Genomic DNA, 15,815 nt, shown 5'->3' with positions numbered 1-15,815 from the left:
GCTGAGACCAGAGCCTACTTCTTGCGGGACTTCCAACACTAGGAAACAGAATCAGACGGCTGAGGGGACACAAAATCTCTCCTCTCCAGGAGAGACTCAGGTTCTCTCCAGATGGGAAATCTCTGAGTGTCCTCAGAGCTCCCTCAGACCTCCTGGGACATCTCCCAGGGTGACAGTCGGTTTTCTCTTGACACATCTGTCGATAACCCTCCCCTCCATCCCAGACAGGGTTTGTTGCTCTCACAAAACGCAGACTATTGTAAACCGAAAATACCAGATTCAGAAATGGCTGACAGACAAGGACATAGACAAGGACAGAATTTTACCTCTGAGCTTTTGGGTGGTCACAAATCCCAGGCAAGCCCCACAATAAAAGACCCCCGAATTGGGGAGACCCTCACTCAAGTCTCAGGATAAGGTGACGCCCCAGAAATTCACGAGATCATTTTTGATGCAAGCACACGAGGTTTATCCAGGGAACCAGTGCACTGGAGTCGAGCTCATAACCCATGTAGGGGCAGAGGAGTTCAACCCTGAGCAGCTGCAGTCGGGAGTTTTTAAAGGAAAAACCACAAAGAAAGGGGAGGTTACAAGGAATGGGGAGGTCAGGTGGTAACCCATGACTGACCCATCCAGCAGGTCCAGTTATTCAGGGTCCTGAAGAGGTGCTACCTGAGGGTCAAATGGGGGGAGAAAGAAGGAGACCAGGCAGGGTTCAATTATCGAGGTCTCATTTAATGCAGCAAGGTTTACAGGTTTTATAGTTTTCAGAGGAGGAACTTGTCTCATAGCAAGGGGAGGGGGCAGATATTTCTGGCAGTTTCAGCAGGAAGAGATAAGGGTCATCGGTGGAGACATCTGGTGTTTGTGCCAGACTGGAACGTCCTATGGCTTATCTTCCCTTTAACCGGCAGTTCATGGGAGAGGCTCTTGTTTGCTGTTCTCATGACTTTCCTCGGCAGCCATTTTAGGCTGAGATACAAGCATATGTTTAGGATGGCTCTCCACATTTCTCCCTTTCCTTTTATTTAGGAAGGCGTATCGGCCAGGGGAAATGTACCTAGGCAGGGGGCTAGGCCAGTATGTGTGTAGCCATCTCTGTCTTAGGATCGACCTCCCTACCCTCAGCCTTACCCGTCGTAGGGTTACCTTGTCACCCTCAAGGCCCCATGTCTTAGGTTGGTCAGAGGGAGGAGGAAGTTGCCCGTCCTTAAGATGGCTACCTAGGGCCTGCTTTTCCTTCCCCAAGAAGATAGCCTAGGGGTGATAGGTTGGAGGCCTAGGAACTTTTTATTTTAGAAGTTTAGTAAAGTCGAGCCTCTCCGGGGCCGGTACCAAGGCGGTCTCTGAAGAATCTTGTCCTTCTTCCAGGTTCATCGCTCTTCCCATCTCTAAGCGGTGGTTCTGTATGGAGACAGAACTCCTGGGCAAGGTAGAATCTATTTGTGATTTAATGAAGTGGGTTAATCGTTGAAAAGCCCAGGGACCAAAGGAGATTAACAGTAATAACCCTATGAAGAGTCCTAGAATAGAAGGTAGTAGGGTGGAAAGCCACAGGGACGTGGAGAACCAATTTTTATACCAAGACTCCTGTTGTTCTCATTCTCTTTTGTGTTTCTCTAAACTTTCTTTTACTCTCCTCAGACTGTCATCTACCAGTCCTGTCTTATCCACATAAACACAGCACTCCTCCCTTAGTGCTGTGCAAAGCCCTCCTTGTTGTAGGAAGAGCAGATCAAGTCCTCTCCTATTTTGCAATACTACTTCTGATAAGGAAGCAACAGAATCTTTTAAATTGGCTAAACCATCTCTGAGCTCGGCCAGGTCCTTATCAATGGCAGCACTAAGTAAATGATATTGTTGTCGATTCTGTTGAGAGGTAACAAGGGAGGCAATGCCTGTGCTTGTTCCAGCTGCCACTAATCCTAGAATGACAGCAAGGGTGATAGCCGAAATAGGTTCTCTCTACTCCCTATGGGGCATCTCGGTGTTTTCATCCCAGAAGTTTAGAAGGTCTCCTGGCTCATGAATGCTAAGTCTTGAAAGTAATTGTACCAGCACGCAATAATCGCGACGCTGTATAAATTCAGATATTATAATATAGGTAGTCAATCCTGAGGAACATGCCAAATAGATATGATTTGGGGCTAGCAAATACTCTTAACGATTGTCAACTATACGATAAGGTATAGTTGCATATCTCTAACAATTGTTGAGGGGGGAGCATATGCTCTCCCAGGATGCAGCTCCCTGCCCCGGATACCTCTGTGAGGGTGAATCCTAAGAAATTTCCATTTAAACCCTCAGAATCATTGGTATATGTAAAATTTCCAAAAAGAGCAACACCCTCATAGAATGGAGGAGAGGTCGAAAAACATATCCAGCATTCTACATATTTAGATGAATTAGCCTCCTGTTCCTTAAGGAACAAAGCAGAGGCAGATGTATTAAGGATGGAAAGAATTACCCGAGTTGAGGGGCCCTGAGGGATGGTAGGTTGGAATAAGGTAGTCAAGGAAGAAATATGTGGAGCCTGCGTGGCTGATGAATTCTTAGACTTTGGGGTTCCCCTGGGTGATGAGGGGGCAAAATTAAGTAATTGATGATTAGGTCCAATGGAGGCTCTATGTGTATAAGGTAACGTCTTTTCCAACTGTAATTTACAGGAAAGACATGGGTGTTTGCCTGATTTATAGGCACATAAGCCCCACTCAGCTCCTCATGAAGCCTCCCAAGCAAATTTCTTTCCATGGCCTGTAAAGGTTATTTGTAAAGTATTTCACCAGGACTCACATTGTGGAAAGAAAGGGGTGGACCGTCCTGAGAAGGGGTTCCCTTGCCATTGATCATAGGATTGACCTTGTGGAGGGTTATATCTCTTGACCTGAATGAGGTCCCAAGAAGAAGAAGGGGGACTCCAATAGGTGTCACCCGTGGTCTCACAGCTCCAAGAGGCACAAAAATATTTGTCATGGAAACCACATTTCTGTCCTAAGGACCGGTCTCGGTGGCCTCCAGGGCAAGCATAGATAGGTGTAATGGCCAAGAAAGATCGGGCGCATTTATTCTGACACCCAGGGGCGATTCTATAACCTTCCACGTTGTTGACTGGTGTAGTTTATGGCATGTGGTGGCTTCTCCAGCACCCAAGGCCAATTGGCATAAATCTACAAATAAGGGGTTCCCAACGAGGAGATCCCCCAAGTGTGGAAGAAGCATTGACTATATCACCGGCCTCATTACAGACAATCCAGGTGTAGTTGAAGATCTGGTAGGGTGGCATTGCTCCATTGATCATCAATGGTAGGAGGAGAAGTCACATGCACAACCCAGCAGCAGGCCATTTTCTGAAAAAGAAAAATTATTTTGTTCTCAGGCGCCACCCTGGAATTTGTTATACGGCTTTATCAATCTTTCAGGGAGCCATCTGGGAGCCCCTTCTTTAGAATTATAAATACAGGCGGACCCTTTTCCCCAGATAACAGGGTCTGGCCCCTGCCATTTCCCAGATAGGGGGTCTTTCCAAAGGGCTTGGGCATAATCCATATTTGTTGTCGGATGCCATAGGCGGTCAGCGGCGGAGTGCCCTTGTTTATCTAGAGTTAAGAAATTTAAAACAAACAGGGCATAGGATAATAGGAGCTTAGCATTGCCTTTAAAGGAATAAAGGGTTTCCTGAGTGGTGAGCTTTAAAGGGTATTTGCAAGCGTTTGATTGGCACGTTCACCAATTCCTTGACCCTGGGGATTGTAGGGGATGCCTGTAATATGTTTTATCTGTATTTGAGAACAAAATTGCTTAAATTTTTGACTGGTATAACCAGGTCCGTTATCTGTCTTAAGTATTTTGGGTTGGCCCATAACAGAGAAGGTAAATAACATGTGAGAAATAACATTTTTTTGTGGCCTCTCCGGTCTGTGCAGAGGCACATAAAAATCCACTAAAGATATCAACAGTCACATGCACAAATTTAAGTTTTCCAAAAGAGGGAACATGAGTAACATCCATTTGCCAAAGTTCTCCAGGAACAAGGCCCCTGGGATTGACTCCCAGATGCGGCTCAGGAAGCAATGTTAGACAATTTTTACAACTTTTTACAATTTGTCTAGCCTGTTCCCGAGTTATTTTATATCTAAGTCTTAATGTTTGAGCATTTAGGTGATGAAGGGAATGAGCCATCTGAGCCTCCTGAAGCGGATCGGTGAGGGAGGCCAATGCTACTAAGCGAGTGACTTTATCAGCCAAATCGTTCCCCTTAGTTAGAGGGCCAGGCAGGTTTGTATGGGCCCTTTTGTGTCCTATAAAGAATGGGCTCGTTCGAGCCCTTATATGCTGTTGTATCTCAAAAAACAACGAGAAGGCCGGTGACGAAGGCTGTATAATGGGGACAACTTCAAGAACTTGGAGGGCTCTGACTACATAATGGCTATCTGAATAAAGATTAAAACTTTCATTAATTGTTTTAAATACTTCAAGGGCGCCTTGTAATTCTAATTGAGCAGAGGCATAGGGTGTGTTAATATGAGAGGCCCGATTTCTAATGACAAAGTCCTTCCATTTTTGGACCCATCTATAAAGACAGTTAAAGCATCTCTTAGAGGTTTTAATCGCATAACTTTCGGGAAAACAAAAGGAATGTTATGGAGAAATTGTAATAGTTTATCTCCTGGTAGGTGGGTATCAAACTCCCCTTGATAGCTGGACAATAAAACAGTCCATTCCTCATCTCTCTGTTGTAGCCAAGCAAACTGCTCTTGTGAATAGGTCTTGTGAATATCTCTGGATCGTGGCCAAAATAGCGAGCGGATAGCTGTTTTGAGCCCTAGAAATATGGCCTGGCAAACTAGGGAAGGGTAAGTAGGGAGTATTTTAGGGTGAGTGGCTGGTAGGTGCACCCACATAAGTGGCTGCCCACTCTGCCACAGAAGGCCTGTTGGTGTGAATGTTGTGAAAATAATTAAATAAAGATTTTTGGATGGGTCAAAATATCCTATAAATTGTTGGCTAATAGCCCTCTCTACCAACTGTAAAGAGCTTTTAGCCTCTGGGGTCAACATTCTAGGGGAAAGAGGATCAGCGTTGCCCTTTAGAATGTCAAAGAGAGGTTTAAGATTGCCCGTGATCAGCTTAAGATATGGTCTGAGCCAATTAATGTCACCCAAAAGTTTTTGAAAATCATTTAAGGTCTGCAATTGTGATCCTCTGATTGTTAACTTTTGAGAGCAGACAGTAATAGGTTCTGGTTGAAATCCCAGAAACAAGAAGGGAAACTGTGTTTGAATCTTCTCGGGAGCTATAACAAAGCCTCTCTGTTTTAAGGCAAGAACCAATTCTTGGGCTATCTGTTGGGTTTCTGATAGATTAACTGAGGAAACTAGCAAATCATCGACATAATGAATAATGTAGGCCTTTGGATGGCATATCCTTATTGGATCTATAGTCTGTGCCACATAACGCTGGCACAAAGTAGGATTATTAGCCATTCCTTGTGGTAATACACGCCATTGAAAGCGGGGATTGGGACCTGCATGGTTAGTAATAGGGATAGAAAAGGCAAAACGAGCGCAATCCTCAGGATGAAGGGGGATGGAGAAAAAGCAGTCTTTTATATCAATCACTATTTTATGAAAGCCTTTGGGAATAGCTATTGGGGAAGGCAACCCAGGCTGTAGTGCCCCCATGGAGATCACAGTTTTATTGACCTCTCGGAGGTCTTGTAATAACCTCCAGTTGCCATTTTTCTTTTTTATAACAAATATGGGAGTGTTCCAAGGGGAGGTGGAGTGTTCAAGGTGCCCTAGCGATAATTGTTCCTGCACCAACTTTAGGGCAGCCTGAACCTTCTCTTTAGGCATGGACCACTGATCGATCCAGACTGGGTCATTTGATTGCCAAGATATTTTATCAGCCTGGAGTGCAGGGGGATCAGCAGTCCTTATGAAAAAAGGTCCGCACCCAAGCCTTTCCTATCTGTATTAGGGGTGGGAACCAGGGGATATGTCATTCCTTGTTCATATTTACCCAACCTTTTCCCAGGGAGGAACCCTGTTTTTAACATTTGATTGGTAATAATTTCATTGGGGCTGCACATCATCATCCCCATTTGAGATAGAATATCTCTCCCCCAAAGGTTAACAGGGAGTCCAGGTACTACAAATGGCCTAACTGTTCCTGTATTCTTTTCCTTATCCCTCCAAGTTAGAAGCCTTGAACTTTGTAATGTATCTTGTGACTGTCCTATTTCCTTTAAGTGTGTGGCCGTGGCCTCAAGAGGCCAAGCTGAAGACCAGTGCCTGGAGGAAAGCACTGTTGTGTCGGCCCCAGTATCTAAAAGGCCCTGAAACTGTTTACCATCCAGCCATAGCGTCATCATGGGCCTCTCTTTAGTTAGCTTCTGAATCCAGTAGATATCAGAAGAACCAGGGGAGGAAGAGCTGTGCCTCTCTCTTGTGGGGAAAATACCCCATCAAAGGAAGGGGCAACGCTTGTGCAATGCATTGTCCGGCTCTGAGTGTTAATGGACCCCTCGTGGCAGTGGCAAGAAACTTGATCTCTCCTGAACAGTCAGCATCTATTATAGAAGGGAGTATGATGAGGCCTTGAAGGGAGCTTGAAGCTCGTCCAATTATCAAGAAAAACATACCAGAAGGCGGGGGCCCAAACTTTCCAGATTCTATAATAACAGTCCCTTCCTCGGGGGTTATAACCTGGGTGGTTGAGGGACGTGAGTCCAGTCCTGCGCTCCCTGCTGTTGCCCTAGATAGGGTGTTGTCATCGGTGTCTGCTCCTATATTTTGGGGTGTGCTGTGGACTGAGAGTAAGGGCCCCTTTGTGGCCTGTTTCCCGGGACCGAAGTAAGGGCTTGTCCATGGATATCAGTCTTAGAACGACACTCATTAGCCCAGTGCCTGCCTTTCTTACAGCGGGGACAGACTCCCGGCGGTGCAGGTTTTATGGCCCCTCTGCTGAGGGCAGGATTGGGTGTCTGCCTGGGAGTGCTACATTCTCTTGCAAAATGACCGGGCTGTCTGCACCGAAAGTACGTCTTGCTCCTGGGGCGACTAGAATCCCCCATCTTTTGAAAGATGGCTCTGATAGCCAGGCTGATGGATTTGGATACCTGATATATAAAGGGGTCCACATCCTTACAGAGTTTAATCATTCCTGAGATATCAAGGTCCTTGGTTTTGCCTCGTAGCACGGCTCTGCATGCCGGGTTGGCGTTCTCAAGGGCGAGCTGCCTAACGAGGAGCCCTTCACGTTCACTTTGACCTAGGATCCTTTCTGCTGCTTCCTGCAATCTCCCCACAAATTGAGCATAGGGCTCCTGGGCTCCTTGAATTATTTTAGTTAAGGGGGTAGTGATTGCCTCTGTGGCGGGAACCGCTCTCCAAGCAGACAAGGCAGCTTGTGCAGTCTGAGCAAGGATGCCAGGGGATAGCCCTCGTTGCTTTTCCTCAGAGGTGAATGCACCCCTTCCACACAGCTTATCTGCTGTCCAGGAGGCAGTTTTACTCAAGGGATTTTTTCTATTTCTGGCGGCAAGATTTTCTGCTCTGTCAATGAATTCTGATTTCCAAGTTAAGTACTGTCCTCTGCTAAGGACGGATTGCACCACTTTAATCCATTCACCAGGTATTAGATATCTGGATCCTGCGAGTCCCTCTAGTATGGACAAAGTAAAGGGTGCATTCATGCCGTAGGTTTTTACAGCTGAATGCAATTTCTTAATACTCTTAAATTTAAGTTTTTTGTACACAGGGCACAAGGTCTCATAGTCCCCTTGATCAGATCCTTCTCCCTCAGAGTCCTCAGCTACCTCATCACAGTCTTGTTCTCCCTCAGTTTCTTGATCCTCATCGCTGTCTCCCCTTTGATTAGGACCGGTGCTGTCCGGCTCGGGTTCATTTCTGGTTTGTCTAGCACGCGTCCCGGTCATGACTTTAGGCTGATGTTTCTTTAAGGGGCCGGACAGTCGCTTGTTCGGGGGATCCTGTCCTTTTCTCATAGTTTCTTGCAGGTTTTGAATTTCTAAAGAAAGGTCCACTAATTCTTGTTGCAGATGTAGGACTTGTTTGAGCCCAGTGATTTGCGCCTGAAGCACAGCTTTTGTTTTGGTTAACCCTTCAACCACCGAGGCCGGCAGAGACACAGGGGGGGTTAGGGGATATAGGTGTGGCAGGGGCTGAGTGAAAAAGACTTGAGGTTCTCGGGGTCCGCCACCATACCTCTCCTCTTTGTATGTGGCAGCCTCCTCCTTTAATTCAGCCTCGGATGCTAGGTCTAATTCTGAGTCAGAGGAGCTGCGCGGGCGGCGCTCGTTTTTAGTTTCATTTTGGTTTTTTGAAATCTCCTTAAGAGAAGGGTATATATTTCTAGGAATTTTGGGATCCTCTAAGGATCGTGTAATTTTTGGAGGAGGGTCCTCCATGTCCCCAGGCATATCTACAATTACAGAGGGACACGGAGAGCACGGCTCACCATCGCCACTTTCGCTTTTGCATGATGGCGGACACGAGGCTTGCAGAAAGTCACCAGCAACAGCTAACAGACGGGCACTCTCCCCTCCATTCTTTGCATCTTTTATTATATCCCTTATAAGGCCCCAGTAACTAAAGAATGTATCAGACACTGGTTCACCAGTTTTCAGAATGTCATTAATTTCCTTACCAACCTTATCCCAAGTTAGCGGGTGAATATCAGGTCCACTTAAAATTAACCAAGGACATTTTTCATCAACAAAACAGAAGAACTTAATTAAATCCTTTTTCTTGACTCTTATTCCTCTCTCCCTGAGCGAATGCTTGATTCCTCCTATGAAACAAGTCTCTTCTGATAATTGTTTCTCCATGACAATCGGACGACAATGTTTGGCTGTTTACCTGCCCCTCCAGCGATGCGGTCTGTGGGGTCCTTGAATCCTCTTCCCGGGGTTTCTCTGTCGTCTGGTAGTTGACCGTTCTTCAGGTCCCTTGTTCGGGCGCCACTCGACACGTCCAGCAGGTCGTTTTTCAGGGCCTTGAAGAGGTGCTACCTGAGGGTCAAATGGGGGAGAAAGGAGATCAGGCAGGGTTCAATTGTCGAGGTCTCATTTAATGTAGCAAGGTTTACAGGTTTTATAGTTTCAGAGGAGGAACTTGGCTCATAGCAAGTGAAGGGGGCAGATATTTCTGGCAGTTTCAGCAGGAAGAGATAAGGGTCCTCTGGTGGAGACATCAGGTGTTTGTGCCGACTGGAACATCCTAAGGCTTATCTCAGAACTTCCCTTTAACTGGTAGTTCCTGGGAGAGGCTCTAGTCTGCTGGTCTCATGACTTTCCTCGGCAGCCATTTTAGGCTGAGATACAAGCATTTGTTTAGGATGGCTCTCCACACGTGACTCAGCAGGTTACAGGTTACCTTGAGGAAACATTCTTGGGGCATTGTATAGTTAAACATTGAGCAAGGCGCCAGAGGTCTCAGGAATGTGGTGAGCTAGTTTCTGAAACAGGGAGTGTTATCTTTAGGTTAATGGTTTCTCAGGCTGAGAGCAAAAAGAACAAGTTGCTCTGTGCTAGGCTAGTTGCTAGGGGTCTAAAAGTATTGAGTTGGGGTCTCTCAGTTCTTACCCCAAGAGAAAGAGTGCTACCTTATAGGGACTCTTTCATTCCTGTTCTAAGCACCGTGTCAGATGTCTGGGCAGTTGCTGATTGGCTGCTTTTTCTGTGGTTTTACAGAAGCTGGGTTGTCCTTCTCAAGACTGAACTCTAAGGCCTAACATGGCTGCCTGTCCTAAAATGGAGTTAGGTCCTCCCATTAGGTGCTGCGTGTCTCCAGCCCATTAGGAAATGTCTGCCACAGCTAAAAGCATTAGGCACTCAGCACCTTTTGCACTTGCCTGTCCAATCATAACTGAATTGGAAGTTGGGCAGTGGTGGCGTAAGCCTTTAATCCCAGCACTTGGGGGCAGAGGCAGGCAGATTTCTGAGTTCAAGGCCAGCCTGGTCTACAGAGTGAGTTACAGGACAGCCAGGGCTAATTGCAAACACTAGATCCAATATCTGCAGTAGTTTTAATCTGTAAATAAATAGGTGTTGATCTGACCCTTGAAATTCTAATAGCTTTCTCGCATAAGCATTCTCAAAGCTAGATTTAATGGATAGTTAAATCTAGCACCTGGATCTGCTCTTGCTCTATTTACATTTAAGTTACTTTGTAAATACTCCCTTATATAATACTTGTTTCACATAGGGTGTGCTCAGCTGACTACCACTGCCTCCAGAAATCTCCTTAGATCTAGCATCTGTGTTGCCAACCAAATTCATTGTAACATTGTGAGTTTCTCTCATCTGTGCCAACTCACACTGAATGGGAAAGCCATCCTGGGCTAAGAGACTTCGACTGCCAGCCCACAATCTTGTCATAAGTTGGCACTCTAAGCTTTGGATGGGATTCTTCTGACCTAAGTGGCGAAAACTTTTTATTTTTATTTAAAAGATCCTCTAATTTCTGTTCTACAGCTTGTACCCTAGCGCTCCTCTTCTCTTCATCTAAGTCTGCTTCTTGTGAATTCGCGAGAGGACAAGATTTATTCCTTTCTTCTTCATCCTGATCTACTTTAGAGAGATTGTTATGCCTATTGTAACCCATATGCACCATGATAACTAAAATGGAACTATACAGCGTCCAGGGGCCTTCTGCTATATTACTTGTCTCTCTCTCTCTCTCTTTTTTTTTTAACATTTTCTTTTTAAATCTTGCTTTCTTACTTCAGAGGCCTTATTATATTCAAATATTAATATTTTCTATTAACTGTCTATACTCAGTTTCTTTCCCTTCTTCAGCACCTATGTTCTTTTACAATATGCTTGTGTGTATCTCTCTCATTGCTCCCAAACTTACTATATTTGCTCCTAAGCTTCCCTAAACTCTATCCTGAGGACTGGCCAATCTGAGCATACATTACTAACTCTGAGGCTGGGATTTCAGTTTCTTGTGTTCAGCATGATATGACCACACTTCTAGGGTGACATTAAGTCTGGCCTTAATCTGGAACTTGTACCTTAAGTTGGTGCACTGCATATCTCAGGGGCTTTCAGGGTATCACTTGTGGTTCAATAATAAAGATATGGAGGCATCTGTATAGTATAAGGTCATTAGCCTGCTTCTGGGGTGTCTCTCAGCAACCTAGTTAGCTCCACCCAGCCTCCCTGTCCTGCTCCTGTTTTGTTTGTTGAGTGCTGGGCTTAAGTGGCAGGTGGTCCTTGGCCCATGGTGGTTGGCCATTTAGGGAGGAATTAGGTACAAGAAATATGAGGCAGGGTTCTATTTCCTAATGGCCATTCTCCCAGTTTAAGTTCAGGCAGCCATTTTAAGTACCTGCAGCAACAGTACCAAACCATAGGGCTACTGTGCAGAAGCCTGTCCTCTTGTTCATAGGGGAAAGTATGAGGAATCAAAGTAGGTCAGGCTGGCAGGTGATGGTAGAACTGAGGAAGCTGTTCTTTGGGGTTAGGCTTAATTCCTAGCACCCATATGGCAGATCACAACTGTCACTCCAAATCCAGGGGGATTTGATACCCTCTTCTGGCCTCCATGGGTACTGCACACACGGTACAGACATGCAGGCAAAGCATATTTAAGCTTTATAAATAAGACTAAATCTTTCAAAAAGATTTCTTGTATTAATACTGTGGCAAGTTTCTGGCTAGTGCTGACACATAAAAAACTAAATAATGGGGTCCAGAGGCCCTGACTCCCAGCAACCACATGGTGTCTCACAACCATTTGTAATGGGATGCGACCCCCCTCTGCTTGTGTGTCTGAAGACAGTGACAGTGTACTCACATACAGTAAAATAAATGTTAAAAAGAAAAAAAAGGAAAACTAAATAATGGTACTTAGTTCTACGGGCACAAAATTCTCACGTTCTCTACATGCAATGAAAATGCCTCAAAATTCATCTGTTCCCACTATGAAGGGGACAAAGAAACCTAAAACCTTATACACAGCTGCATACCTTCTCTTCTGGAAGTCGGACTAGTTCCTCTCAAGGTCTGGAGCTGCAGAAGAAACACCAGAGGCAATTAGACCCGCAACAATGAGATAATAAATAAGTCACACGTTGATGTTGACATTAACTATCTTCTCGCAGAATCCTTAATGCACTACCCAGTACACTGGGTACATCTACTCAGGGATCTTGTGACACAATTTTAAATGCAAAGTCATATCTTCCTCTGAGTATTAATTCATTCACCAACGCTCCCATATAGTACATTTATATTTTAAGCGTGCACACAGGTGTGCTAGCACACACATGAAGGTCCAAGAATAACTCCAGAGAGCTGGTTCTCTCCACCAGGCCCCAGAATCCAAAGTAACTGGGCTTGGCACTGCACTCCCCAACTCCCTCATCTAGTTTAAAAAGACTCGGAGTAAATTCCTGTCTGTTCTGTTGGCCTCAGGTAAATCCTTTAACCCATCACAGCAGCGTACCCAGTCAGGTTAGAGTTCTCATCCTTGGCCAAGAATTGTTCCTGGAATTATGCCTGGAGTGTCAAATCTTTCTAACACATACCTTGAATTCATTATCATCCTGAACACAGCATCAGCACATCTGCTCAAAGCAAACAAACAAATAAACAAATAAATAAATCAGCATACATACACATACCTGGCCAGAGCTTTTCTCAGAAACAACCTTTCTGGTGGCTACTAGCTGCATTTGTTGATGTAAGTAAGTCCTGCCTCTGACTAGCATTCATTCCTGCACAGAGCCCTGATCTTCTACTGCTGACGGCTGGAAAGTCCGTTTTATCCCCTCTGGGCCACCTTTCCCACTGTTTCCACCCTAGAAGCAAAAACTCTAAATGTCTACAAACAAAATTACTAGTGATACTAGCCCTTTAGGAAAGTTGAAACATTTTCTTTGATTTCAAAACCAGAAGCAGCATCAGATGTGTCTGAGGCTGAACAGGAAAAGGAATAATTCTTAACCTTAGAACTTGTCCTTAGAAAGGGGCTCATGCTGCCCCTCACTCCAGGTTCAGACCTCTGTGTAACTGGCTCAACAGAAACCTAACCTCTAAAGGAAAGAAAACTACCACCGAGGGAATTTGTTTACAAGAGCTCACAAGCCTATTTTCCCTCTAAAATGTCCTTTCCCAGGTTTGTGTCCATAAATGCCAATACTTAAGGTCCCGGAGCAGAAATATTCTCTGGACCAGCATGAGAATCTGTCTCAATAATCAAGTAGTCTATTTAAAAGATTTATTTACTTTATCAGTACACTGTAGCTGTCTTCAGACACACCAGAAGAGGGCATCAGATCCCATTACAGATGGTTGTGAGCCACCATCTGAACTTAACTCGGGAACTCTGGAAGAGCAGTCAGTACTCTTAACTGCTAAGCCATCTCTCCAGCCCTGATATTTATTTTTAAATTAATGTCTCAACTAGCCACCTCATAAACAGAGAGGACTCCTGGGTGATCACTAAACACCTATATCTGGTCTTAGGAACTTTAAATCACGATTCCTAAATCGTGGCTTAGAGGTTGCCTTGCTCAAGTTCTAACCCAACCACTCAAGATTTCTCCCAGGACCCAAACCCCAGACAGGCTGAGTCTGTGTCAGCGGAAGGGTGATCCAGGTCCTGTAGGCAGAGGTCCCTGCTGGGCTCGCTTGCGGGTATCGGGTCTGCGGATAGTCTCAAACCTTAAAACAAACCAGCACAAAACAAAAAGCCCAAACTCTGTGCCGTGCGGCGAGGACGCGCCTGCGTGGGCGAAATTACCCCCGTCTTTGCTAACAAACACTGGGATTACCCTGCTTCCTGCTACTTCATCTCTGAATGAATATCTACTTTATTTCATTCACTTCTTAAATAGGCAAAGTCCTCATCACCAGACTCCTGGGCGAGCAGGAGTCCCCAGTGTGCCCAGGACCGGGACGCCGCGCCTCCACCTGGGAGGGGACAAATCCAGGCTGAGCGAGGCCGATCGCCTGCCCTACACCAAAGGGACGCGCACGGGCAGGGACCGGAGCGCGGGGCGAGCGCGGTGGGACCCGCCGAGGCCACGTGGCAGGATCTTGGGATCCGCAACATGGAGAACACTTACCAGGAGCGCGCCGCGGCGGAAAAGCAGGGTGCCAGGGCGGGATCCAGTTTAAAACGGACCGGACATTGAGCAGGGCTCAGCCAACCAGAGTCGCCTAGCGCCCCTCCTGCCCGCCCCTTCCCCGGTTCCCGCCTGACTCCAGCCCCGACCCTCGCGCGCCCCCTGGCGGCACCAGAGCCTCCAGCCCGCCCCTACCCCAGGGCTGAGGTCCCACTCACTGCCCTGACTGCAGAATCTGTCACCTTGCTGAAGGCTAGAGAAGCATCTTGGCACCGCCGCAGTGTGGGGATTTCCTTTTCTTCTCCCCGTGCTTCTTAGTCTTATATTGAATATGGTATTATTCCACATCCTTTGGTGCTTATTTTCATTTGAAGACCCATATGTAAAGACTCCTATGTAACAGAATTCGCTTCTGTTAAGGAAATGGTAACATTCCGGGGATGTGAAGTAAACTGTCTTAAGAGGAGCTGGCGCAAAGACAGGACTCCACGTCTAGAAATCGCACTACTGGCCGTGCACTTCCAGTGCCGGCCAAAATCTGTAAACATCTTGCCTCAGAGCCCTTCTGTGACCCAGGAGGCATCTGTGCCTGACACAATCATGTTTGGATATTTTGGGTTCTGTCTTGTTATTTTTTGTTTTTGTTTATTTGTCCCTGCCCCACTCCCTACCCCCTGGCTGTCCTGGCATGACCTCGTAGACCAGGCTGGGCTCGAACTCACAGATCTGCTTACCCTTCTGCCTCCCCAGTGCTGGGATTAAAGGCCTGAGCCACCACCGTGCGGGGTGGCCCCTCTTTACTAAATGCAACTGTCCTTCTAACAAGGGAAGACAGAAACAGATACTGAGTGACAACGGAGTAAGGAGAGATGTGACCACTGTGTCGGAGGACACAGGAAGGAATCCTTTCACTGGCTTTCGGGGTGTTTCGGTCCAGCTGCTACCTTGATTTTGGACTTTGGCTGCCTGCACTGAGCTGGCATTTCTGTGGACGCCACTAAGGGCTTTGTTAAGGAAAGTGACATGATGACTGACAGGAAGGGGTTGAGTCCTCCCTGTAAGGTTGAGGCTGGCGTCTTCTGAGGACCCTCGATTCCCCTGCCCACTGCTGTTCGTTGCTGTGTGCCCTTGCAGGTACCTCAGTAGATGACTGCGGAATTACATGGTGAGGGACGCCATGGTGAACATCTTAGTCATGAAAGCCCAAGTTAGGGACTTTTTTGCTAGACATTTATAGATTCATAAGGCAAACCAATGTTCCGGTCACCCAAAGAGCTCACAATCTCTTCTAAAGCAGGAATTGTCCGGAGGGAAAACTAGGGGGAGGAGTTAGTAGTGGAGGCAGGAAACCAAATAATCCCATGCCTTCCTCTAGGGTGGTCTACAAGCCAAAGCAACACTGCCGGGCCACACCCGGGGCCCTCTGTCCTTCTATTACCAATATTTGCTTTTACCCACCACTTCTCCCAGGAGTTTTGAAACTTGAGGTGTCCTACTAAATGGAGTTGAGTCCTTTTGAGTTAGAAGGATGGAATTCGAGTTTTGTGCCAAGTTCTATGACTGGTGTTGGAGGCAGGTATAGGGGTTATTTTCTTATTGTTGTGTGAAAACCTCCATGGCCAAGATAACTTAAAGAAGCGCTTATGCGGGCTCCCAGTTCCCCAGTCCATGATGGCGGAGTGAAGGCCTGGCAGGAGGAACAGGAAGCTGGGACT

At 46.3% G+C, this 15,815-nt stretch overlaps 1 protein-coding gene and 1 non-coding gene across 3 annotated transcripts; both read right to left on the bottom strand.

Moving 5' to 3' along the window:
* Positions 1–714: 714 nt before the first annotated feature.
* LOC127678255 (endogenous retrovirus group K member 8 Gag polyprotein-like) lies at positions 715–14,182 on the bottom strand. 2 transcript variants are annotated; one of them, XR_007976542.1, is made up of 5 exons: positions 14,101–14,178; positions 12,559–12,597; positions 11,998–12,040; positions 8,883–9,034; positions 715–3,347 (listed from the first exon to the last, which is right to left on the bottom strand). XR_007976542.1 is itself a non-coding variant. In XM_052173057.1 (4 exons), exon 4 carries the CDS (start codon positions 8,849–8,851, stop codon positions 6,788–6,790), a length of 2,064 nt encoding a protein of 687 aa, XP_052029017.1. In that variant the 5' UTR covers positions 8,852–9,034; positions 11,998–12,040; positions 12,559–12,597; positions 14,101–14,182; the 3' UTR covers positions 715–6,787. The 2 variants fall into 2 exon arrangements, 1 of the variants encoding a protein (XP_052029017.1); XM_052173057.1 differs by having other exon boundaries at positions 715–9,034; positions 14,101–14,182.
* Positions 12,437–12,507, bottom strand: LOC127679615 (small nucleolar RNA SNORD93). The gene has a single exon (XR_007976877.1). It is a non-coding gene; the product is annotated as a small nucleolar RNA SNORD93 (small nucleolar RNA).
* Positions 14,183–15,815: the final 1,633 nt, after the last annotated feature.

This window comes from Apodemus sylvaticus, chromosome 2 (genome assembly GCF_947179515.1).
Source record: "Apodemus sylvaticus chromosome 2, mApoSyl1.1, whole genome shotgun sequence".
In the NCBI taxonomy this organism is placed as follows: Eukaryota; Metazoa; Chordata; class Mammalia; order Rodentia; family Muridae; genus Apodemus; species Apodemus sylvaticus.
The sequence above is the reverse complement of the archived record's forward strand: the minus strand, read 5'-3'. Positions and strand labels throughout refer to the sequence as shown.